The sequence below is a fragment of the Mus caroli genome, unplaced genomic scaffold (assembly GCF_978045245.1).
Source record: "Mus caroli unplaced genomic scaffold, Mus_caroli_1 scaffold_8, whole genome shotgun sequence".
Lineage (NCBI taxonomy): Eukaryota > Metazoa > Chordata > Mammalia > Rodentia > Muridae > Mus > Mus caroli.
Window position 1 is genome coordinate 140,469,630 of NW_028227263.1, and position 25,121 is coordinate 140,494,750.

The 25,121-nt window shown below is 40.3% G+C and overlaps 1 protein-coding gene across 1 annotated transcript in view; it reads left to right on the top strand.

Moving 5' to 3' along the window:
• The first annotated feature begins 10,201 nt into the window (after positions 1-10,201).
• Positions 10,202-25,121, top strand: part of LOC147003731 (NACHT, LRR and PYD domains-containing protein 2-like) — a 42,427-nt gene continuing 27,507 nt past the window's right edge. The window contains exons 1-4 of the mRNA XM_085842489.1: positions 10,202-10,481; positions 12,398-12,442; positions 17,599-17,658; positions 21,614-23,216. Of these exons, the coding sequence (XP_085698615.1) occupies positions 10,202-10,481; positions 12,398-12,442; positions 17,599-17,658; positions 21,614-23,216 (1,988 nt within the window). The remainder of the gene's footprint in view (positions 10,482-12,397; positions 12,443-17,598; positions 17,659-21,613; positions 23,217-25,121) is intronic.

Here is a 25,121-nt window from a genome sequence, read left to right on the forward strand (position 1 = left end):
TTGGATACTGTATCTGTGCCCTCTGGTTAGTCTGGCGAAGGACCAGCTCCTGGTTTTGTTGATTCTTTATGTCGTTCTTTTTGTTTCTATTTGGTTGAATTTAGTCCTGAGTTTATTTCCTGCCATCTGCTCCTCTTGGGAGTATTTGCTTCTTTTTCTTCTAGAGCTTTCAGGTGTGATGTCAACCTGCTAGTCTAAGCTTTCTTCCGTTTCTTTTTGAAGGCACTTAGAACTATGAGTTTTCCTCTTACCACTGCTTTTATTGTGTCCCATATGTTTTGGTATGATGTGTCTTCATTTTCATTAAATTCTAAAAAGCCATTACTTTCTTTATTTCTTCCTTGATCAAGTTATCATTGAGTAGAGCATTGTTCAGCTTCCATGTGTATGTGTGCTTTCTATTGATTTTGTTGGTATTTAAGACCAGCGTTAGTCTGTGGTGATCTGATAAGGGGTGCATGGGATGATTTCAATCTTCTTGTATCTGTAGAGACCTGTTTTGTGATGAATTATATGGCCAATTTTGGAGAAGGTACCATGAGGTGCTGAGAAGAAGGTGTATTCTTTTCCTTTAGAATGAAATGTTCTATAAATATCTGTTAGATCCATTTGGTTCATAACTTCTGTTAGTTTCACTGTGCCTGTTTAGTTTTTGTTTTCATGTCTGTCCAATGCTGAGAGTGGGGTGTTGAAGTATCCTGCTATTATTGTGTGGAGTGCGATGTGTGCTTTAAGCTTTAGTAAAGTTTCTTTTATGAATGTGGGTGCCCTTGCATTTGGAGCATAGATGTTCAGAATTGAGAGTTCATCTTGGTAGATATTTCCTCTGATCAGTATGAAGTGTCCTTCCTTATCCTTTTTAATAACTTTTGGTTTCAAGTTGATTTTATTTGATATTAGAATGTCTACTCCAGCTTGTTTCTTGAGACCATTTGCTTGGAAAATTGTTTTCCAGCCTTTTATTCTGAGGTAGTGTCTGTCTTTGTCACTGAGGTGCATTTCCTGTATGCAGAAAAATGTTGGGTCTTGTTTATGTAACCAATTTGTTAGTCTATATCTTTTTATTGGGTCCACTGATGTTAAGAGATAGTAAGGAAAAGTGATTGTTACTTTCTGTTATTTTTGTTGTTAGAGGTGAAATTATGTTGGTAAGGCTAACTTCTTTTAGGTTTGTTGAAAGAAGATTACTTTCTTGCTTTTGCTAGGGTGTAGTTTCCCTCCTTGTGTTGGTGTTTTCCATCTATTATCCTTTGCAGGGCTGGATTTATGGAAAGATAATTGTGTAAATTTGGTTTTCTCATAGAATATCTTGGTTTCTTTGTCTATGGTAATTGAGAGTTTTGCTGGATATAGTAAACTGGGCTGGCATTTGTGTTCTCTTAGGGTCTATATGACATCTGCCCAGGATCTTGTGGCTTTCATAGTCTCTGGTGAGAATTCTGGTGTAATTCTAATAGGTCTGCCTTTTTATGCTATCTGACCTTTCTCCCTTACTGCTTTTAATATTCTTTCTTTGTTTAGTGCATTGGTGTTTTGATTATTATGTGATGGGAGGAATTTATTTTCTGGAGGAATTATTTTCTGGTCCAGTCTATTTGGAGTTCTGTAGGCTTCTTGTATGTTCATGGGCATCTCTTTCTTTAGATTGGGGACGTTTTCTTCTATAATTTTGTTGAAGATATTTACTGATCCTTTAAGTTGGGAATCTTCGCTCTCTTCTATACCTATTATCCTTAGGTTTGGTCTTTTCATCCATTGTTCCCTGGATTTCCTGGATGTTTTGGTTTACGAAGTTTTTGGTGTTTTGCATTTTCTTTGACTGTTGTGTCAATGTTTTCTATGGTATCTTCTGCATCTGAGATTCCCTCTTCTATCTCTTGTATTCTGTTGGTGATGCTTGCATCTATGACTCCTGATCTCTTTCCTAGGTTTTCTAACTCCAGGATTGTCTCCCTTTGTGATTTCTTTATTGTTTCTATATCTATTTTTAGATCTTGGATGATTTTGTTCATTTCCTTCACCTGTTTAATTGTATTCTCCTGTACTTCTTTAAGGGGTTTTTGTGTTTCCTCTTTAAGGGCGTCTACCTGTTTACCTGTGTTCTCCTGTATTTCTTTAAGGGAGTCCTTCATTTATGTCCTTCTTAAAGTCCTCTATCAGCATCATGAGAAGTGATTTTAGATTCCAATATTGCTTTTCAGGTATGATGGTGTATCCAGGACCTACTATGGTGGGAGAATTGAGTTCTGAGGATGCTAAGTAACTTTGGTTTCTGTTGCTTATGTTCTTATGATTGCCTCCTGCCATCTGATTATCTCTAGTGCTACCAGCACTCGCTACATTTGACTGGAGCTTGTCCTTCCTGTGATCCTGGTTGTGTCAAAACTCCTCAGAGTTCAGAATTCTTTGGGATCCTGGGATCCTGAGATCCTAGATATGTCAGAGCTCTCGGGAGTCAATCTGTCTCTGGACCCCCTGAGATCCTGTTGTGACCAAGCTTCTGGGATCCTGGGATCCTGTGGTCTTGGGCATGTTAGAACACCTGGGAGTGGAGCTTCCTCTGGGTGTTGTGGGACTGACTGCAGAGTTCATGCCCAAAGTTCAAAAAGGATCTTCTTAAAACATTTTCAGCCACACTACAGTTCTCAGACCTTAGCAGAAACTTTAATCTCAGCTCCCAGGACGCAGAGACAGGTGAATATATTAAGTTTTAGGCCAGCCTGATATACATAACAAATTCCAGGCCAGCCAGAGGTATACAGTGAGATTCTGTGTTTAAAAAAAAAAAAGTCAAAACCAACCCAAACCAAAACATTAAAAAAAGAACTGGTCAAAACCAACCCAAACCAAAACATTAAAAAAGAACTGGTTGCCTGCAGCAATCAAGCCTCTCCCAGTTCCAGGTTGGGGGAAGGAGGGCACCTTTACTATGTTTAAATATGCACCTTGTATCCCTGATCTCTCCAAGGTTTTTAACAGAAAGGGGTGTTGGATTTTGTCAAAGGAATTTTCAGTATTTAATGCGATGATAATGTGAGGCTTTTTTCTTTCAAATCCATTGATGGATTTACATATGTTGAATCATCTTGCTTGCGTATAATGGATCCTATTTGATCATGGTGGATGATGTTTTTTATGTGTTCTTAGATTTCATTTGATTTGAATATTTTATTGAGTATTTCGCATCAGTGTTCATAAAAGAAATTGGTCTGAAATTCTCTTTGTTGAGTCTTGATGTGTTTTAGTTACTGGAGAGACTTTGGTCTCATAGAATGAATTAGGTAGTGTTCCTTCTGTTTCTCTTTTGTGAAATAGTTTGGGAAGTATTGGTATTAGCTCTTCCTTGAAAGTCTGGTAGATGTCTGCACTAAAACTGGCCTGGGGTTGTTTGCTTGTTTGTTTTGTCTTGTTTTTGTGTAAGAGATTTTTTAATGATGGCTTCTACTTCTATAGAGCTTATAGAACTGTTCATAATGTTTACCTGATCTTGATTTAACTTTGGTAAGTGGTTTCTTGATAGAAAATAGTTCATTTCATTTAGATTTTCCAATTTTGTGGAGTACAAGCTTTTGCCATAAGACCAAATGATCCTTTGGATTCCCTCTGTGTCTGTTGTTACATCCCCCACTTCATCTCTGCTAATTTGGATACTGTCTCTCTGCCTTTTATTTAGCTTGGCTAAGGGTTTGTCTATCTCATTTTTATTTTCTTTTGTTTTTTGTTTGCTTGTTTCTCAAAGAACTAGCTCTTGGTTTCATTGACCCTTTGTATTGTTCCTTGTTTCTAATTAATTGATTTCAGCCCCGAGTTTATTTCCTACCACCTACTCCTCTCGACTGTGTTTGCTTCTTTTTGCTCAAGAGCTTTCAGGTGTGCTGTCAAGTTGATAGTATCAGATCTCTCTAATTTCTTTATGAAAGCACTTACTGCTATGAACTTTCCTCTTAGCACTGCTTTTTCTGTTTCCCATAAATTTGGGTAGGCAGTGCCTTCATTTTCATTATATTCTAGAAAGTCTTTAATTACATTCGTTATTTCTTCCCTGAATCAGTGATCATTGGGTAGAGAATTGTTCAATTTCCATAAGTATATGGGTTTTCTACTTCTGTTGTTGAAGTCCAGCTTTAATCAATGGTTGTCTGATAAGATAGTAGAGGTTATTTCAATGTTCTTGTATCTGTTGTGATCTTGGTGAATGGTCAGTTTTGGAGAAGGTTCCATAAGGTTTTGAGAAAAAGGTGTATTTTGTGTTTGGGCAAAATGTTCTGTAGATAGCCATTAGGTTCATTTGATTCACAAGTTCTGTTTCATTATTTCTCTGTTTAGTTTCTATTTTGATGACCAGTCCATTGCTAAAAGTGAGGTGTTAAAGTCTGCCACTATTAATGTGTGGGACTTGATGTGTGATTTAAGCTTTAGTAATATTTATGAGTGTGGGTACCCTTGAATTTGGAGCATAGATATTCAGAATTAAAACTTCATCTTGGATGTTTTATTTGAGTATGAAGTGTCCTTCCCCATTGCTTTTAATTACTTTTGATTGAAAGTATTTTCTTAGATATTGGAATAAATTTGTCAGCTTACCCCTTGGGTCTGTTTGTTTGGAAAACCCTTTTCCATTTCTTTACTCTGAGATAGTTTCTATCTTTGAGGTATGCTTCTTATATGCAGGAGAATGATGGATTCTGTTAGCCTGTGTCTTTTTATTGGGGAATGGAGTCCATTGATGTTGAGAGAGATTAATGGCCAATGATTGTTCATTCCTGTTATTTTTATGTTGGTGCTGTGTGTGTGTGTGTGTGTGTGTGTGTGTGTATCTGTGTCCTTTCTTTTTGTTTTGCTGATGTACAGTTATTTTCTGTCTTTTCTTAGGTATGGTAAACCTTCTTATGTTGGAGTTTTTCTTATTATCTTGGTAGGGCTGGATTTGTGGATAGATATTATATTTGTTTTGTCATGGAATATCTTGTTTTCTTCACCTATGGTGATTAAAGTTTTAGTTTGATATAGTATTCTGGGGTGACATATGTGGTCTCTTTAGAGTCTCCAAGACACCTACCCAGGCCCTTCTGGCTTTTTTAGTCTCTGTTGAGAAGCTGGGTCTAATTCTGATAGGCCTTCCTTTATGTTACTTGGCTTTTCTCCCTTGACACTTTTATTAGTATTATTAGTATTTACAAATCAAATGTTATCCCCCTTCCTGGTTTCCCCTCCACAAACACCCTATCCCAACCCCCTTCCCCACTCCTTCTATGTGGGTGGTCCCCTACCTACCCACCCACTCCTGTCTCACCACCCTAGCATTCCCCTATACTGGGGCATCAAGCCTTTATAGGACCAAGGGTCTCCCTTCTCATTGATGCAAGATAAGGCCATCCTCTGCTACATATGCAGCTGGAACCATGGATCCCTTCATGTGTATTCTTTGATTGGTGGTTTAGTCCTATGGGAGCTCTGGGGTGGGTGTGGGGGTCTGGTTGGTTGATATTGTCGTTCTTTTTATGGGGTTGCAAACCCCTTCAGCTCCTTCAATCCTTCCCCTAACTCCTCCATTGGGGTCCCTGTGCTCAGTCCGATGGTTGGTTGCAAGCATCCACATCTGTATTTGTAAGGCTCTGGTAGAGCCTCTCAGGAGACAGCTGTATCAGGCTCCTGTCAGCAAGCACTTCTTGGCATCAGCAATACTGTCTGGGTGTGGTGGCTGTGTATGGGATGGATCTCCAGGTGGGGCAGTCACTTGATGGCCTTTTCTTCAGTTTCTGTTCCATTCTTTGACCTTGAATTTCCTTTAGACAGGAGTAATTCTGGGTTAAAATTTTGGAGATGAGTGTGTGACCCCATCCCCCAACCAGGGCCCATGCCCTGGTATTGCATGCTTTTAATATTCTTTCTTCTGTGCATTTAATAGGCTTTTTGTTGGGCTTTTTCCATTAACTTTATTCACTTTATATCCCAATCCACCCCATTCCAGCTTCCCTCCTCATGCAACCTGTCCCCCTGCCCCTTCTCCTCTGAGAGGTTGGAGTCCACCAGGGTATGTCCCCACCCTGGCACATAAAGTCTCTGCAAAGCTAGGCACATTCTCTCCCATTGACATCAAACAAGACATCCCAGCTAAGGAAATGGATTCCAGAGACAGGCCTGACCCAATTGTTGAGGGACCCACATGAAGACCAAGTTGCACATCTGCTACATATGTGGGGGTGGAGGGGCTCAGTCCAGTGCATATGTGCTCTTGAGTTCATGGTTCAGCCTCTGAGAGCTCCCAAGAGTCTAGGTTAGTTGACTCTGTTAATCTTCCTGTGGAGTTCCTATCGCCTTTGGAGCCCTCAATCCTTCCCCCAACTCTTCCATAAGAGTCCCAGAGATATGTCCAGTGTTTGCCTGTGGATATCTGTATCTGCTTCAGTCAGAGTCTGGGTGAAGCCCAGAAGACAGACTGTCAGAAGACAGTCATGCTAGGTTCCTATCTACAAGTATAACCGAGTATCACTAATAATATCATGGATTGGTGATTGCCCATGGATGTGTTTCAAGTTAGACTGGTCATTGGTTGGCCATTCCTTCAGTCTCTGTCCCATCTTTGTTCCTACATTTCTTGTAGACAGGTCAAATTTTGGGTCAAAACTTTAGTAAGTGTGTTGGTGTCCTTATCCCTCCACTGGGGGGCCCTGTTTGGCTACAGGAGGTTGCCTCTTCAGGTTCTGTATCTCCACTGATAAGAGTCTCAGAAAAGGTCATCCCCCTAGACTCCTGGAACCCTCCATCATCCCAAGTCTGTGGCACATTCTAGAGATGCTCCTCACCCCCACACTCCCACCTGCTGCAGATATCCATTCATTCTCCTGGCCCTAAAGCCATCTTTTCTGTTTCTCAAACAGATGACCCCCCCATTCCCCTCCACATGCCCTCTTCCACTCAGTTCCCTCCCTCCACCTGCCACTTATGACTGTTTTATTCCCACTTCTAAGTGAGATTCAAGCATCCTCTCTTAGGCCTTCCTGCTTGTTTAGCTTCTTCGGGTCTATGGAGTATATCATGGGTATCTTAGACTTTATGGCTAATATCCACTTATCAGGAGCACACGCTATGTGTGTCCTTCTTGGTCTGGGTTACCTCACGCAGGGTGATATTTTCTAGTTATATCCATTTGCCTACAAATTCATCATGTCCTCGTTTTTAATAGCTGAATAATATTCCACTGTATAAGTGAAACACATCTTCTATATCCATTCTTCAATTGAGAGACATCTAGGTTGTGTCCCAGTTTCTGGCTATTATAAATGAAGCTGCTATGAACACAATTGAGTATGTGTCCTTGTGGTATCTTTTGGGTATATATGTCCAGGAGTGGTGTATTAGTCAGGATTCTCTAGAGTCACAGGACTTATGGGTAGTCTCTGTATAGTAAAGGAATTTATTGATGACTTACAGTCTGCAGTACAACTCCCAACAATGGTCAGTGGCAGCTGTGAATAGAAGTCCAAGGATCTAGCAGTTGCTCAGTTCCTCACGGCAAGCAGGCGAAGGAGAGCAAGAAAGTCTTCCTTCTTCCTTATATAGTCCTTATAGTGTCCTTATATGGTCTCCAGCAGAAGGTGCAGCACAGATTAAAGGTGCCACCACACCTTTAATCCCAGATGACCTTGAATTCAGAGATCTCCCTGTCTTAGTCGTCTGGAATCCATAGCCACTATGCCTCAAGATCTCCATACCAAGATCCAGGTCAGAAACTTCTATCTCCCAGCCTCCACATTAGGATCACTGGTGAGCCTTCCAATTCTGGATTGTAGTTCATCCCAGATATAGTCAAGTTGACATCCAGGAATAGCCACTACAAGTGGTATAGCTGGGTCTTCAGGCAGACTATTTTCAATTATCTGAGAAACCCCAAGTTTGATTTCCAGAGTGGTTGTACAAGTTTGCAATCCCACTAGCAACGGAGGAGTGTTCCCTTTCTCCACATCCTCACCAGCATCTGCTGTACTTGAGTTTTTTAATCTTAGTTATTCTGATGGGTGCAAGAACGAAATCTCAGAGTTATTTTTTATTTGCATTTCCCTGATGACTCAGGATGTGGAATATTTCTTTACCTGTTTCTCAGCTATTGGAGATTCCTCCATTTCTTAATTAGGTTATTTGGTTTGTTGGTGTCTAACTTCTTGTTCTTTATAAATTTCGGATATTAACCCTCTGTCAGATTTAGAGTTATTGAAGATCTTTCCCCAATCTGTAGACTACCATTTTGTCCTATTGACAGTGTTCTTTGCCTTGCAGAAGCTTTGTAGTTTCATAAGATTCCATTAATCAGTTAATCTTAGAGCCTGTCCACTGACCTATACTGTTCAGGAAATGGTCTCCTTTGCCAGTACATTGAAGGCTATCTCCCACTTTCTCTTCTATATGTTTTGATTATTATGTGCTGAGGGGATTTTCTTTTCTGCTCTAATCTATTTGGTATTCTCTAAGCTTCTTGTATGTTTATAGGCATTTTTTCCATTAGGTTGGGGAAGTTTTCTTCTATGATTTTGTTGAAGATATTTTCTGCACCTTTGAACTGAGAACCTTCTCCTTCTATTCCTATTATTCATAGGTTTGATCATTTCATAATGTTTCAGATTTCCTGGATGTTTTGCGTCAGGAACTTTTAGATTTAACATTTTCTTTGACTGGTGTATGCATTTCTTCAATCATATCTTCTACACCTGAAATTCTCTCTTCTATCTCTTCCATTCTGTTGCTAATCACTTTGTAGTTCCTGTTCTCTTCCCTCTGTTTTCCAACTGTAAGATTCTGTCTGTATTTTCCCAATATGTAGGTTGCCATTTTGTCCTATTGACAGTGTCCTTTGCCTTTTCAAATTCATGAGGTCCCATTAACATCTGTTGATCTCCTATTTCCATTTTCATATTGTAAATAGTTTTATTCATTTCCTTCACATATTTGTGTTTTTCATGTATTTCTTTAAGGAAAGCATTCATTTCCTCTTGAAAAGCCTCTATCATCTGTATGAACTTGGATTTAAGGTCAAATTCTTGTGTTTCATCTGTTAGGTTATTCAGGAAACAATAATAAATACTTGAAATATTCTTGCCAAAAAATTACTTGACATCATTGTCGTTTTCAGCACTTTGATTATAATATTTCAGTTTATATATATATATATTCAGTCACATTATCCAACATGATTAGATATCATTCTAACAATTACTTCTTAGGAGAGTGGAGGGGGGAAATGAAGTAACACAAGGTACGTATGTGCATATTTAATGTGAACAATGTAATGAACTTGGAGATAAGTATATATACCCTGAGGCCATCAGCAGAGGCTTTATCATGAGCATAATCATCCTCTCTTCTACATGAACAGTATTGAAAATCCATTTATATTGTCTATAACACTTTACCTCTCTCCTGGGTCAGTGGTAAATGAAATTACCTTGCCATTCAACTGTTGCCAAATTCTTACTTAATATTGTTACTATGTAATGCCTGCTATAGGGGATTGGTCTTGAGAGTCTTGGGCTTTTTAATAACATGTAATCCTATAAAACTGTATGATTTGTTTTGTTTCTGATCTCAATTAGAATTTTTTCTCCATGTGGTTTTGTCTATAAATATTCATACATACATTCACCTCATGTAGATTCAAAACTCTGTCTTACTGTATAGACAGCATAAGGTAAATATGTATCAGGTTGTTATGGAGACTTACACCGTGGATTTTTATCAGCTTATTTATACATTGAGCTTAAAAGTAATTGGTGATTGGTGATCTCTTAGGCACAGGAGACTGGCACTGTAGATTTTTCATGTGACTTGAGAGTCTTGCGTGTTTTCAATAGGACCAAGACTCTCAAATTAATCCCTTTAATTAAGTGAAGGAATAGAACTCTATGTGAACTTTACCATTATTAGGAATTTGCTCCTTTTTGGCCATTTGCATAATTTTATTCTTTTTTAATTAATTATTTTATTTACATCCCAAATTTTATTTCCTCCCCCCCCCCGAATTCTTCACCCCATCCCCTTTCCCCTTGAGGGGGAGGAATTTGCTGTAAAAGGGGCAGGAGACTGTGCTGATGACCCCTGCTATGGCAGAAAGGTTACCAGTATTTGAGTTAAGAAAGCTGTCTCATTGACCCTATTTTCCCCCACAGTTCTCTAGAGCTGAAATCTCAGATCTCACCTGTGGGTCAAGATGGAACATTTTGATCCACTGGGTTTCAACTTAAAAGATGTCCTGAGAAAGCTGGACAAGACTGAGTTGAACAATTTCAAGAGAACATTAAGGAGCTGTTCTCTGCCAGATACAATGAAACAGATCAACAAGCTGACAATGGACCTGGCCAATGGAGCTCAGCTAGCAGAAATTCTCACAGACTACTGCCCCAGTGCTTGGGTAAAGAGAGTCACCGTCCAGATCTTAGAGGAAATAAACCGTGTAGATCTAGCTGAGTTAGTAGTAAAGCAAATCGAAGGTGAGCAGAAACTATTTCATACTGTGTCCTAGAAAAGAAAAATTGTCTTAAAGGGTTTTGGATATATACAAACATCAGGCATGATGGGTAGCATCTTAATTCCAGTGATAGGGAAGCTGAGGCAAGAGGATTATTTAGAGTTGTAGACCAGCCTAGACTATATGGTAAGTCACTGTCTCAAAAATAAAAAAAAAAAAAAACTGAGGAGATAAAGTGCTTGCCATGAAAACATGAATACCCGAGTCTGATCCTCAGAGGCATATCATCTTTAAAAGCCAAGCATTATAGCACACATGTAATGCCAAAAGTAGAGAGGTGGTGGAGAGAGTAGGATCCCTGGAGCTCTCTGGAAAGCCAGCCTAGCCTTCTTGCTGCTGAACTCCTAGGCAATTGGATACTCTGCCTCAGAGACTAAGGTGTTTGGTGCCTGAAGAATGACCCCTCAAGGTTATCTTTTTGCCTACACATACACACACACACACTCCACATGCTTACACACACACATACATGTGCACACACAGACACAGGCATAGTTGCTCCCTATGTATATGAAATATGAAATGCAGAAATAGCATTGAGCTTTGCAGAGCTATTCAGAGCACAAATGCTATAGCTTCACTGAGTCTGAGGAATATCTGTCTGGGTTTTTCCCCCCTTCCAATGTCTGTTAGCATGTGAGGTAACTACCAAGAGCTCCTCCTCATGGTGTCCTTAAACTGATGCTGTTTATGTACAATTTATTCACAATCCTGTTTTTATTTTCTAAGACTCAGTTTTAGATTTGTGTGTGTACATGAACGTGTGTGTATGTGTGTGTGTGAATATCATGTGTGTGCAGGTATCAGCAAAGGCAAGAAGCAAGAGGCAAGAACCCTTGTAGCTCAAGTTCCAGGCAGTAACAAGGTCCTCAACATGCTGGGAACCAAATTCAGATCCTGGGGAAGAGAATATGTGCTCTTAACTGCTGATCCATCTATCCCAACCATGACCTCAAATCTTTAGATATTATGAATGATGTTAACCTAGAGTATACTTTCCATTTTGTTTTTAATACTAACTTAGAATTCCTTCACCTGGTGACATGTAAATATCTGCATACATACATAGCCATACTCTCTTACAAATGGATATCTCTACCATCCTTTAGATCTGCAGCCTAGCCTACTTTCTGTTGAGCTCCTGGCTAAGAGGAGATTCTGCCTCAGAAACTAAGGCATATGGTGCCACCAGTATCACTAATGGGAGCATTCTCTCATCTTTAGTGGCATCCCTTGTTCCCTCCTGTCACTTCCAAATACCTGTACCCGACAGCAGCACACTACCTCCCTCAACTTGTAACTTTCAAATGGCTGTAGACATGGTCAGATGTCTATAATTAGATGAAATCTCCTGCAATGGAGACCCTTTGTTTTATGCTTATTCTTGGAGATGTCCTAAAAAACTTAAGGTACACTGGCATATAGGATGTGTGATTGGGGATAAATAATAAAATATTAGTGTAGGGCTTCACCTAAGCATGAAAACTAAGAGCTTTATAGCTCATCTTCAAGATGGAAGTAGAGAAAGAGCAAGACTGGGCCTGATGCCAATTTTGAAACCTCAAAACCCACCCCACCCCCAGTGACACATCCTACAAATAGACCACACCTCCTAATCCTTTCTAAACAGTCCATCAGCTAATAACCAGACATTCAATACATTGAGTATACAGGGGCCATTCACATTCAAACCACCATACACATCCCTTTTCTAGAATCTATGATCATAGAACCAGACAAGAGCTCCCTCCTGTGGGGCAAGCTTCATACATTCAGAAAGCAAGGTGTTACCCACAGAAGAGTTGAGCCAGAGTGAAGACAGCTGGAATGCATCTGGGTAAACATGCAAATTTCATCTACCTTTTTTTTCCGTTTCAGAAGCAGTATTAAAAGTACCTGAGGAAAAGGTTTCTTGTAAACAAAGTAAGTTCCTTGTGGATAATTTTTATTCAAGGGAGATGTGAATGCCTTAGGATTCCTTTTTAAAATATATGAGTCTGTGTTAAAACACCAAAGGATATGAAAAGATGGCCCCTAAGGTCTGGCCTGAGTAGTGATAAGCTCCGGCAAGGTACTGTCTAATAGGAGCCAGCAGGTACATATGAGGGGGGAGAGAAGTAAGCTGTTCCTTATCCAGAGAGGTGGACTGGAACTTGGCTTTCCTTTTTCTTATTTGTTCTTTTCATTTAAAAACTTGATGTGTATAATGCATTTTTATTGTATCCACCCATATTCCCTGCCTTGCCATTTATACACTCTCCATTTTCCACACTGACTTTTTATTCTACTGTCCTCCCCCCATCCACCCCCTTCCCACAATCATTCCCCCTTCCCTATCCCTTCTCTTCTGAGTGGGTGGGGCTCCTCCTGGAAATCTCCATACCCTAGCACTCCCAAGTCTCTGCAAAGCTAGAAGCTTCCCTTCCCACTGAAGCCAGACAAGGCAGCCCAGCTAGAACAACATATCCCACAGACAGGCAACAGATTTTGGGATAGCCCCAGAGCCAGTTGTTTGGAACTCACATGAAGACCAAGCTGCACATCTGCTACATATATGCAGGGGGGCCTAGGTCCAGCCCATGTATGCTCTTTGTTTTGTGGTTTGGTCTCTTGAGTCCCAAGGGTTAGTTGACTCTGTTGGTCTTGCTGTGGAGTTCCTATACTCTTAGGGGCTACAATCCTTCCTCTCATTCTCCCATAAGAGTCTCTGAGCTCCATCTACTATTTGGCTGTGGGTGTCTACATTTGTCTGAGTCAGCTGCTGGGTGGAGCCTCTCAGAGGACAGCCATGCTAGACTCCAGTCTGCAAGTGCACACTGAAGTTCATATAATCCTTTTTAAAAACCCTTTGAGCCATCCTACTGTATGAGTAGGGGTTTAGAACTGTCTACTGGAGCATGGGTATCCTATCAGGGTTACATCTTGGTTCCGTTGTTGTTTTTACATCCCACTCACTGCGACCATCACAAAGACCCTCTCTCCCCATTCTCCCTCCCCTTCTCCGCTGAGAGTGTAACCCACCCCCTGGGTATCCCACAACCCAGGCACATCAAGTCTCTGCAGGTTTAGGCACATAACTGGTAAGTTTAACTAGCATTACTTAAAGGAGCATGGATGAGGGTCTGTTTGCAGGAACATAGGCACCTTACCAGTAGGTATATCAATGAAGAAACATTGCTCCCTCTGGATGGTATATTGACAGGCTCAATCTTATGCAGTTAACTACTTATTCTAAGACTTCAAGTGTACACCAGCCTTGTTATGCCTGGAGCACAGCATTCTCCTCCTCTCTGGCTCTTACATTCTTTTCCATCCCCTCTTCTGCAATGTTCCCTGAACTTTGGAAGAAGTGATAATGAGTGTCCATTTAAGGCCAAGCATCCATCAACCGTCATTTAGTATCAACACTTACTTATAAGTCTGCTGTTCATGACCATTCACTGACAAAATTTGACCTAGACCAAAGATCAATAAGCTATAGTAGCCTGAATGCCAAATATAGAACGGCATCATCCGTACTTCTAAAGTCCATAGGCTTAGAGTCCTTTTTAGAATATTTACACTTTCACTTTATTTGCATTTATGTGGATGACATACATGTACATGGCATGGCACATATATGGAGGTCAGAGGACAACTTGTTCATCTCAGTTCTAAACTCCCATTGTCCATGATATCACTACTGTATCCTGCTGCAGTCATCAGACTTGGTAGCAAATGTCTACCTGCTCATCTATCTTGTGCTCCCAATTTTTGTATTCCTAAGTGGTAGAATAAAAGGGAAATGTTGCACTGCCACTCTCAAAATCATGAGGAGTTTGAACTTCTGTGTCCGTAACAAGCTTTTATATGAAACTTCTTAATTTTTTACTTCATTGAGACAGGTTCTCACCATATAGCTCAGGCTGACTCTGAACTCAAAATCCTTCCATCACAGCCTACCCAGTGCTGACATTATGGCCATGTGCCTCTGTGCCCTTGCCATCAAATAGATTTTGTATGAATACAGATGCCTATTTGCTTTTAATAGCTGTGGCTGCTTTACCACAGAAGTGGAAATGTGCAAGGCATATGAGTTGAAAAGCAGAAACTATTTACCGTCTGGTCCTTCAAAGGGACAACAATTAACCCTGGCCATCTTAGTTTCTTTTCTTGTGGCTAGGACAAAATATCTTGACAATGGTAACATAAGGGAAAAAGGATTCATTGGGGATCATAACTCCAGGTTACAGTCCATCGTGACAGAGAAGTTATAAAGGCGGGAACCTGAGGGAACTGGTCATATTGCACTGACAATCAAGAGCAGACACCAGAGTCTAGGACAATTGCTGAGCACTTAAGAGAATTTGCTGCTCTTCCAGAGGACCTGAGTTGGGTTTCCCCCAGCAATTCACAACTTCCTGTAATTCAAGCTCCTCTTCTGAACTCCTGGGGCATATGAACACATGTGAAAGACGCTCACGCAAATACACAGACATACACATAAATGAAATCCAAAGGTAAAAGAAAGAGACTGAGGAGTGATGAGTTAACATATGCATGCCAGGGCTCAGCTTATTCTTTCCATTTTATGCAGTCCAGAATCCCCTGCGCAAGGAAGCATCATGCCACAATTACGATGGGACCTTTCCATATCAATTAACCAGAATCAAGACAATCCCTCAAGGACAGTCCCTCAACATGGACCTGGAAAGTTCTCTCCTCTGTGTTGAGTTGACAATATTAGCTATCACAAGGATTTAGGGTATCATTTTTTCCCAGTGTTTTCTTCTTGACACTGCTGGTGTACTATAAAATATTACTTGGGCTCTAAGCAGCAGTCAACTAAAAGATAATTTCAAAGGTGCCATGACCATTCCTGCCTAAGCCTAGACCATCCAACTGCTTTAAGGAAATGTGTTAGTGGATCTTATGATATCAGTTGACAGTCTCTCAGATCTTGAATTTTACAAGGTTTTAAGGAATTGTACCTGCTACAAGGTAAATGGTTAACTAGACATTCTGAGTAAACAATCACCAGACAATAAATTTGTTAAATATTCAGTTGAGAAAGTTTGAGTTTATTCAAGGGACTCAATGATTTAATAAACAACTACCCGTGTGATGGTTAGATCCACATGAAGCCATACATCACCACCCACATTTGAACCCAAGAACTTATTCATAAGATAAATAAGTCTGTTCTGTTTTAAAAGTCTTCTTGTATAGGCCAGTAAGTACCTCAAACTTGGAACCCTCCTACTTCTATCTCATTAAGTTCTGGACATCCAAGAATGTATGTATGCTTGATTTGAGTTTGGCTCTTTAAGATTTCACATCTGAGATCATATGGTGCCTGCCTCTCTCTGCCTGACTCCTTTTACTTAGTATAATTTTAGTTTTTATTATTTATAAATTTAGTTTTTATTGTTTAATTATATTTTACTTGTGTGTGTTCACAGATAAGCATTCTCATCTGTGGTTGTATGTGTGTATACCCATGCACCTGGAAGCCTGAGGAGGATACAGGGCACTCTCTGCTTTATTCCCTTGAGATAGCTTGGAGCTAGGCACCTATGAACTAGCAAGCTGCTCTAGCCCTCTTGTCTCTGCCTCCCACTATACTGGAATTACAAGTGTTCATGGCTAAGGCCAGGTTTTTACATGGATGCTGGAGGTTTGAAGTCTGTTCTTTATGCTTGCACAAGAGTTCTTACCCATTAACTTACCTCCTCACCTCCTTATAAACTTTCCATTATTTCCATTCCCCCATTTCAGAGATCCTAATGTTTAGACTTGCTGGCTGGCTGGCCATTGTCTCAGCATATGTGCAATTATATGTGCTGTTCCCTGGTAAAAGTCAACCTGGTTTCTAGTTAGGCAGTTATCTAGTTCTCTCCTGAAATCTTGCTGTTGAAAGCTTTCACGGGGGAATCCTCCCTGAATTCCAGATGCTTGTAACCAATTACATCCTGGATATTTTTCCAAAAGTTTTCTAGATTCTACTCTTTAACATGTGTGTGTGTGTGTGTGTGTGTGTGTGTGTGTGTGTGTGTGTGTGTGTGTGTGGTGGGGTATTGCAATTGTGCTGCATATTGTGTGTGCACCTGTTATAAGTAGTGCTCATTGTGTTTTGTGAGCTGGTGTGTGCATGCTTGTGTATTCATGAGCACACATGTACACTCATGTGCTCATATGTGTATGTAGGTGTGTGTGTGTGTGTGTGTGCAGGTGACTTCAGGCTTGTGCATGTCAAAGCCACATCTGGTGGTAAAAGGACAACAGCAGGTGTTTGTCCATTCTTTCCTTTCACCTTGTGCTAGGTAGGCTTCTTTTGTTCTTTACTGCTGTGCTACAGGATAGGTAATTCATTAACTCCCAGGGATTCTCCTTTCTCCACCTCCCATTTCACAAGAGCACTGGGGTTACAGATGTTCACTACTGTGTCCAGCTTTCTGTGAGCTTCTGAGTATCCAAGCTGAGACCCTCACACCTGGTCAGCAAGTGTTCTACCCATCTAGCCTTCTCTCCAGATCCATAACTCATCCATTTATGATCCAAGGTTTAGCTTCCAATCCTTCTTTGAGATACTACTCTATTTCTGTGCTTATTCATCCCAGACTCCAGGAAGTTTCCTGCAGAAATCTTGCTAGTGCTTTTAGGAATGTCCTTATGTATTTCTCTTCCTCATACTACAGAACATCACATGCTGTGTGACACTCTGGTCAGGATGGTGCTTCCAAAAGAGATGATAGGAGTGAAAAGTACCATCATATGATGACAAAGATATTTTAGCATAGCAGTGCACAGAGTATCTCATGTTAGGGATGGTTCTGGCATAAGTAAACCTATCATACTACTAATAGAATTAAAGTATAGAATATACAGTTTTATAGTGCCATGGCAATGGTAATTTATCATACCATTCATTTTATTCATACAGTATATGCCTTCTAACTAGAAAGGGGTCTGTATGCATACAAGCCCATGTGTACAGAAGTGTGCATGTGGAGTGGTATGTGATTTTAATCATGCGAATGCCCAAATATGCATAGATCATGGACTCATACAGTGGCAAATGAAAGATGTCTCTCTTTTAGGAGAACCCTCAGGGACACTACCCTCCCCATGGAATTTTGTTCAAGGAGCTCAAAAGCCAGGTTAGTATTACAACATTCACTGGTACTGTAAGCTAAGCAAAGCCTACGTCCTCCTTCCACACTTCTTCTGAAAACTACAATTTGTCTCCTGCTGCTTCTACCATTTTATTTTGATAATGTCAGAATGAGCATTGTTCCTACATTACACCAGCCCATCCATCCCTCTCCACTTCGAACTCCTCCATTTTCCCCTCCCCTCTCTAGTTCCTAATCTTTTTTTATTATTTTTAAGATTCCCAGTTCAAAATAAACAATTATTCATTTTTATATTTTTATTCTCTCATACCACACATTCCCAACTGCAGCATTCCCTCCCTATGCTTAGCCCAGTTCCTCTCTAGTTTTCCTTCCCTTCAAATCCCACAAACAGCCCTATCTAAACAACCACAGCATGTAGGCAGAGAACCTAGTACAGACCCCTGCAGGCTCCGGGATTGTTGCTTCAGTATCTGTGAGCTCCTATGAGGCCTACTTAGCTGATTCTGTGGTCCATGTTTTCCAGGTATTCTTCATCCCAGGCTCCTACAATCCTCCTTCTCCTATTCCATAGGGTTCCCAAAGCTCTGCCTTTGGTTGTGGGTCTCTGCATCCATTCACATTAACTGCCAGAGGAAGCCTCTCTGATGTCAACTGGGCTGTGCACTAATGTATGAGTTTGGGAATAATTTTATTAAACATTTTTTGTGAGGAGGAGGGGTTCGTCAGTCGTTTTTAGTCTTGTTACAGGAAATATTTTAAAAAGGCACCATCATGCATTATCACTAGCTACTCACTGTCCCCAGCAACCTTGCTGCCTCCATGGCTAACCCTATGCAATGCCTTTCTACTTCAATCTCCTCAGGGTTTTCCATGGTTGCCCATCTCATGGTTCTCTTGCTGTGGATTCTGCTCACATTTCCAGCCCTGGTAAAATCAAAACTCTAGAGACTTGTAATTTATCAGTCAGATTTATACTAGTAAATTCTCAACCCACAAAATGCCCACACAATGAACTCAAAACTCAGTTAATATAAACACAGGCTACACACCTAGATAGGGAAAGCACACCCTACTTATAATTTAATCATCTACTTAAGAAATCCCCAATACTTATGGCTCCCAGAACTGTGTGGTTCCTCTTCCTCTCCTATAGGTTCCATCTTGTCTCTTTCTCTCCTTTCCTCCTTCTCTCCCTCTACTCTCTGTACTCATCTCTAAAATTCTCAGCCCACCTTCCTTTTCCACTGCCCAATCACAGGCTTTCACCTTATCTTGTACCAGTCCTCACCTGCATATAGACAGCAATCCACATAGTCTTTTCCTAGGTCTCTGAGCCATTCAGCTTCCAATTCCTGACCATCCAGGCAGTGTCAGTCATGGGCTCCTTCTCATGGCTTGGCCCTCATATTAGACCAATGATTGGCCATTCCCACAATCTCTGAGCCACCATTGCCTCAGCACATCTTGCTGGTAGAACAGGTGTGGGTTGGAGGTTTTGTGGTTGAGTTGGTGTTGGTCCCAAAACTGGGAGCCCTCCCAAGTTACCAAAGATGGCCAGTTCAGGCTCTGTATCCTCTATTACTAGGAGACCTCACTATTGTAATACTCTTAGATTCCAGGGAGTTTCTGCTGCAATAGGTTTCCACACAGCCTCCTAAATGCCCCCTTATTCCAGTCAATCTTCTCCCAGGACTCTTTACCCTCTGCCCCTCCCTCCTTGATCTGATTCCTTCCCATCCCCACCCACCCACTGACAGGACACTTGAAAAATCTATTTCCCCTTCCCAGAAAGATCTGTGTCTTGTTTAGAGCCCTCCTTGTTAATACTTAGTCTCTCTCGGACTGTAGATTGTAGTATGATCTTCTTTGACAGCTAATAGTCACTTATTTTTTTTTAATTTTTAATATTTTTATTACATATTTTCCTCAATTACATTTCCAATGCTATCCCAAAAGTCCCCCATAGCGCCCGCCACTTCCCTACCCACCCATTCCCATTCTTTTGGCCCTGGCATTCCCCTATATTGGGGCATATAAAGTTTGCAAGTCCAATATTCACTTATAAGTGATGACATATCGTGTTTATCTTTCTGGGCCAGGGATGTTATTTTTTTATCTTAGCAACACACCATGTATAAATATAATTCATTTTCTTTATTTAAGTTCTTTGGTTAAGAAACATGTAGGTTGTTTCTGGTTTCTGGCTGTTAGGAATAAAGCTACAATGAACATAGTTGAGTAAGTACCTTGTAGTAAGATGGAGTGACCTCTGGGTGGGTATAAGCCCAGGAGTGATATAACTGGGTCTTGAAGTAGAAGTACTCCAAATTTTATGAGTAACTATCACATTGATCTCCATATTGGTTCAACAAGTTTGTACTCCCACCAGTAATAGTGGAGTGCTTCCCTTGCTCCACATCCTCACCAACATAAGCTATTGTGTTTTATTGATCTTAGCCATTCTGACAGGTGTAAAATGGGATCTCAAAGTAATTTGGATTTGCATTTCTCTGGTTGCTAATGATGGTGAACATTGGTTTAAGTGTTTCTTGGCCACTGGAGATTCCTCTATTGAGAATTCTCTGTTTAGCTCTGTACTCTATTTAAATCGAATTATTTGGTTTGTTGCTGTTTAGTTTCTTGAGTTATTTATATACTTTGTATATTAGCTCTCTGTCTTATGTGGGGTTGGTGAAAAGAATGTGTCTGTGCTATCAGTTATCTAGTCGTCTCCTATGCCAATACCCTCAAGGCTCTTCTCTATTTTCAATTCTGTCAGGTTCAAAGTGTCTGTCCCTTCTTCCCCTTCACCTCTGAGAAGAAGGTGTAGTTTAGAGACATGAATAACTACTTGTACTTCCTTAGGGCTATAGGTCTATTTAAATTGTTTATTTGATCTTGATTTAATTTTGGTAAATGGTATCTGTCATTTTCTTTTAGATTTTCCAATTTTGTATCATACAGATTTTTAAAGGAAGCCCTGATGATTCTTTGGATTTTCCCAGTGTCTGTTATGTCCTCCCTGTCATTTCTGACTTTGATGATTTAGATATTCTCTCTCTGCCTTTTAGTTAGTTTGGATAAGGATTGTCTATCTTGGTTTTGTTGTTGTTGTTTATTTTTTCTCATTTCATTGATATTCTCTCTCTCTCTCTCTCTCTCTCTCTCTCTCTCTCTCTCTCTCTCTCTCTCTTTCGACAGGGTTCCTCTGTGTAGCCTTGGCTGACCTGAAACTCACTCTATAGGCTTGGCTAGCCTCACACTCAAAGTACTTATCTAAATCCACATCTTGAACTCTTCTCTAACAGTTTCAGAGTTTTGTATTGTCTATCTCTAATAACAATTTTTAATAATTTCATTATTCCTTTGAGAATTTCATAGACTTCATTTTGATCCTATTCACCATCCTTACCCAACCTGCTCCCAGATCCTTCCCAGATCCTCTATGAAAATTTGAATAGAATAACAAGAGAATTTAAGCATTCTAAACAAAGAAGTTACTTTTCCATAGTAGAAAGCAATTTTCCCTAATTTTCGTTACCTTGGGCTAAAATAAAAAGGAGCTAGTGAGATGATTCAGCAGTAAGAAAAGCATGCTGTTCTTGCAAAAGAGCTGAGTTTGGATCCAAGAAGTCCCTATCAGGCCACTCTCAACCACTTGTTAATTCCACTCCAGGGAATCTAATGCCCTCCTCTGGCATCTATGGGCACTGCACTCATATGTCCATATCTGCACACACTCATAGGCCCACACTGAAAGCTTTCTAAACGTTTTTTAATGGGACTCTTTAAAAAAAAAAAAAAACATTTGCATCAAAATATATGATGTCCCCATCATATCTTGCTGAAATAAACTTGGATTGAAGTTGCTCTTAAAGAGCTGTGTTCTTCGTTTCCCTTTTCTACTTTATACAAGATAATTTTTCACAATAACCAACTATGTTCTGTCTATCCTCCCCCCTCATTGGTGGTCAAGAGGACAAGCAAAAAGAGGAATGGAAGATTAGATACACAGCTAAATGGAAGAAGAACTTCTGGCCTAAATGCAATAAAGAAATCTATGTGACTACCGAGAGCTACAGGACACTCCTGGCATTGTGTAACCCAAAGATAAAAACCCCATTTGCTCATGCAATTGTGCTGCATGGCCCTCCAGGCTCTGGGAAAACCACAATGGCAAAGCAGCTAATGTTAGAATGGTCAGAGAGTAAGCAGGCCCAGATTTTCTCATGTGCCTTCTACATCAGCTGCAGGGAAGTAAATAATACTAAACCTTGCACTTTTGCTCACCTCCTCTCCATGGACAATCCCTCCTGGAGGGACTGTGTGATGCGAGATCTAGTCCTGGGAAAGGAATTCTTATTTGTGGTGGATGGTTTTGATGAACTGGCATTCCCAGCAGGAGCTTTGATCCGTGACCTCTGTGGTGACTGGAACACAGTGAAGCCTGTAGAGGTCTTACTGGGCAGTTTGCTGAAGAGGAAGATGGCACCTCATGCCACCCTGCTAGTAACCACAAGGACACAGTCTTTGCACCAAATCTTTGTCATGATGGATCAGCCACTACTAGTAGAAACTCTAGGCTTCTTGGAGCAAGAAAAGCAGGAGTACTTTCAGAAATACTTTGAAGATGAGGAGGTTGAGGAGGACGATAAAGGTGAGGGAAAGGCACTGAGAGCTCTCAAGGAAGTGAAATGCAATGCTGACCTCTACCAAATGGCCTCACTTCCTACTGCATGTGGGATATTCTGCCTCTGTCTGGAGTTAAGGATGAAGAAGGGGGAAGACCTGGCTCTGACATGTCAGACCTACACCTCTATGTTCCTTAACTTCCTCTGCGAAGTCTTCTCACCAGAAACCTGTGAGGGCCATCTCAATAAGGAATTACAAATCTTATTCAAGAAAATATGTATCCTGGCTGCCAAAAGTCTCTCAGAACAGGTGCCCATACTCTGTGAAGAAGACTTCTTGAAATTAAAAATGAACCTAAACAATTTGCATCCCATAGTGTGCAGGCACATCCTCTTTAAGGACAGTTCCAGTACACACTGTCTCTCTTTCATCTGCCTCAGTATCCAGCAGCTCCTGGCTGCAATAATATTTGTTCAGGAGCTTGGACAGGAAAGCAAGAATGTCTCTAAATATAGTATACAGAACATGCTTTCGAGGGAAGCAAGATTAAAAAACCCTGACCTGTCTGGACTGCTGCCATTTGTATTTGGCCTCCTGAATGAGACTCATATTCAAGAGTTGGAGACCATATTTGGCTGCCAAATATCAACTGAGGTCAAGAGAAAATTCCTGGAGTGTGAGTCAGGGGAAACTAAACCCTTACTATTACTGATGAATATGCAAGAAATCTTGTCCTGTCTCTATGAATCTCAGGAGGAGGAGTTTGTGAAGGAAGCCATGATCCTCTTTGAGGACATCTCCTTGCATTTGAAAACCAGCACTGACCTCATTCATGCTTCATTCAGCCTCAAGAACTCTCAGAACCTGAAGACAATGTCCCTGAAAGTAGAAAAGGCGGTCTTTCCAGAGAATGTTGCTGCACTAGAGTCCACAGCTAAGCATCAAAGGTAAGAACCCTACTTCCTTGCATACTTCTTAATAGTACTTCTATCCTCCAACTCATCCCTTGTATATTTAATAAGAGGCTGAAGTCTCTCATTCTCTATAGGTCAGGGTAGGACATTTTGTACCTGTTCAACTTCCTTCCTAATTAATAATAAAAGTGAAAATGATGATATAATTAAGGACGCCAGCCTGAGAGTCAAGCATCTTAGGTCCTATGGTCTCCTCTCCTCTGGTTAGCATTTGTTTGATTGCTTTCCCTACAGCATTTGCATACAGAGTGGATGCTCCTGACTGTATCCTTCCTCTCTCTGCCCACCTTTCTGCTGAAACCCTGTTATTCATGGGTCTCCTCATTCCACTTTTACATCACATATGTTTTTATTACACTTGTTTATTAAGTATGTGTGTGCAAAAGTCAGAGGATAGCTTATGAAAACCAGTTTTCTCCTTGAGTCTCATGTATCCTAGACATCGGATTCATCAGGCTGGGCAGCAAGCACCTTTCCCCAGTGAATCATCTTGCCTGTCCTCACATTCTATGTGCTCTGTTAAAGCCTTTTTTGCTTTGTAAAATGAGATTTTATTAACTATGTTCCACTTGAAGGCCTTACTCTGTATTACTTTCAAATATAAAAACTATTTGCCATATTCACCAGTGAGATCAAACACAACTCCTAATGAATATTCCACATGCATACTACCATTGAGCTAAAGCATCAGGTCTCTGAACACTATTCTCTAAATAATCCTTAAAGCATTTTTTTGTTTTACCCACTTATAGATGCTTCTCTACTTTTCCTAAATGTCCAACATCATTAGCCATTATTAAAATGAAAATTAAATGTATTTTGAGGGCCTGGAGAGACAGCTCAGCAATACGAGCACTTGCTGGTCAGCCAGAGGAACTAGTTTCAATTCCCAGAACCTTCATGGTGATTTACAACTGTCTGAAAGTCCAGCTTCAGGGACTAGAGTACCCACTTCTTGCCCACATGTATGCAGGCATTCATGCAGGCAAAAGCTCACACACATAAATCATAAATTTTCAAATTCATAGTCCTCCCCTAGCATGCCCCAGCTTTGTACTTTTCTCAACCTCAAGCAGTTTCAATAAGAATATTTGTCTTTTTAAAATTGCTGTTTATGAGAGAATGTTAACTAATTGTCCATCTGGTTTAGCTTACTTTGCTTTATATAATGTCCTTTGTGTTGTTGCAAATGACTAAATATTATTGTTCTGTAAAGAAAAATGAAATCATAACAGTTCCAGGAACACGAATAACATTGGAAATTACTAACCAAAGAAGACAGATTCAGAGCTAAATACCGTGTTCTCTCTCAAACAGATTCTAGATTTTAATGTTTATATATATATATATATATATATATATATATATATATATATATATATGGAAGGTTAGGTTATGAAATTACTCAAGGCTGTACTGATTAATTTTCTGTGATATAAATGTAAAACTAGAGTCATCTGAGAGAAGAAAGCATCAGTTGAGAAACTGGCTTGTAAGCAAGTCTGTGGGATATTTTTTTGATTGATATTGATATGGGAGGGACCAGCCTACTGTGGGTGGTTTTATTCTTAGGCTGGTGTTCCTGGAGGGGGGCATATTAGAAGATAGATTGAGCAAGCCAGTAATCAGCATTCCTCCATGGCCTGTACTTCAGTTCCTCAGTCATGAATTTTGATCAGGAAGAAAAAGGCAAAATAAAACCTTTAACTCCACAAGTTGCTTTTGGTTATGATATTTAATCACAGCAGCACAGAATCAAAGTAGACCAAAGGCCATGATATGGGAAGATTCCTTTAAGAGAAAAAAAGGACTGCAGATAATAGAATATATTGCCTGAAAACATAAGTGGATCAGAATAAAGCAGGCAGGTGAGTCGAG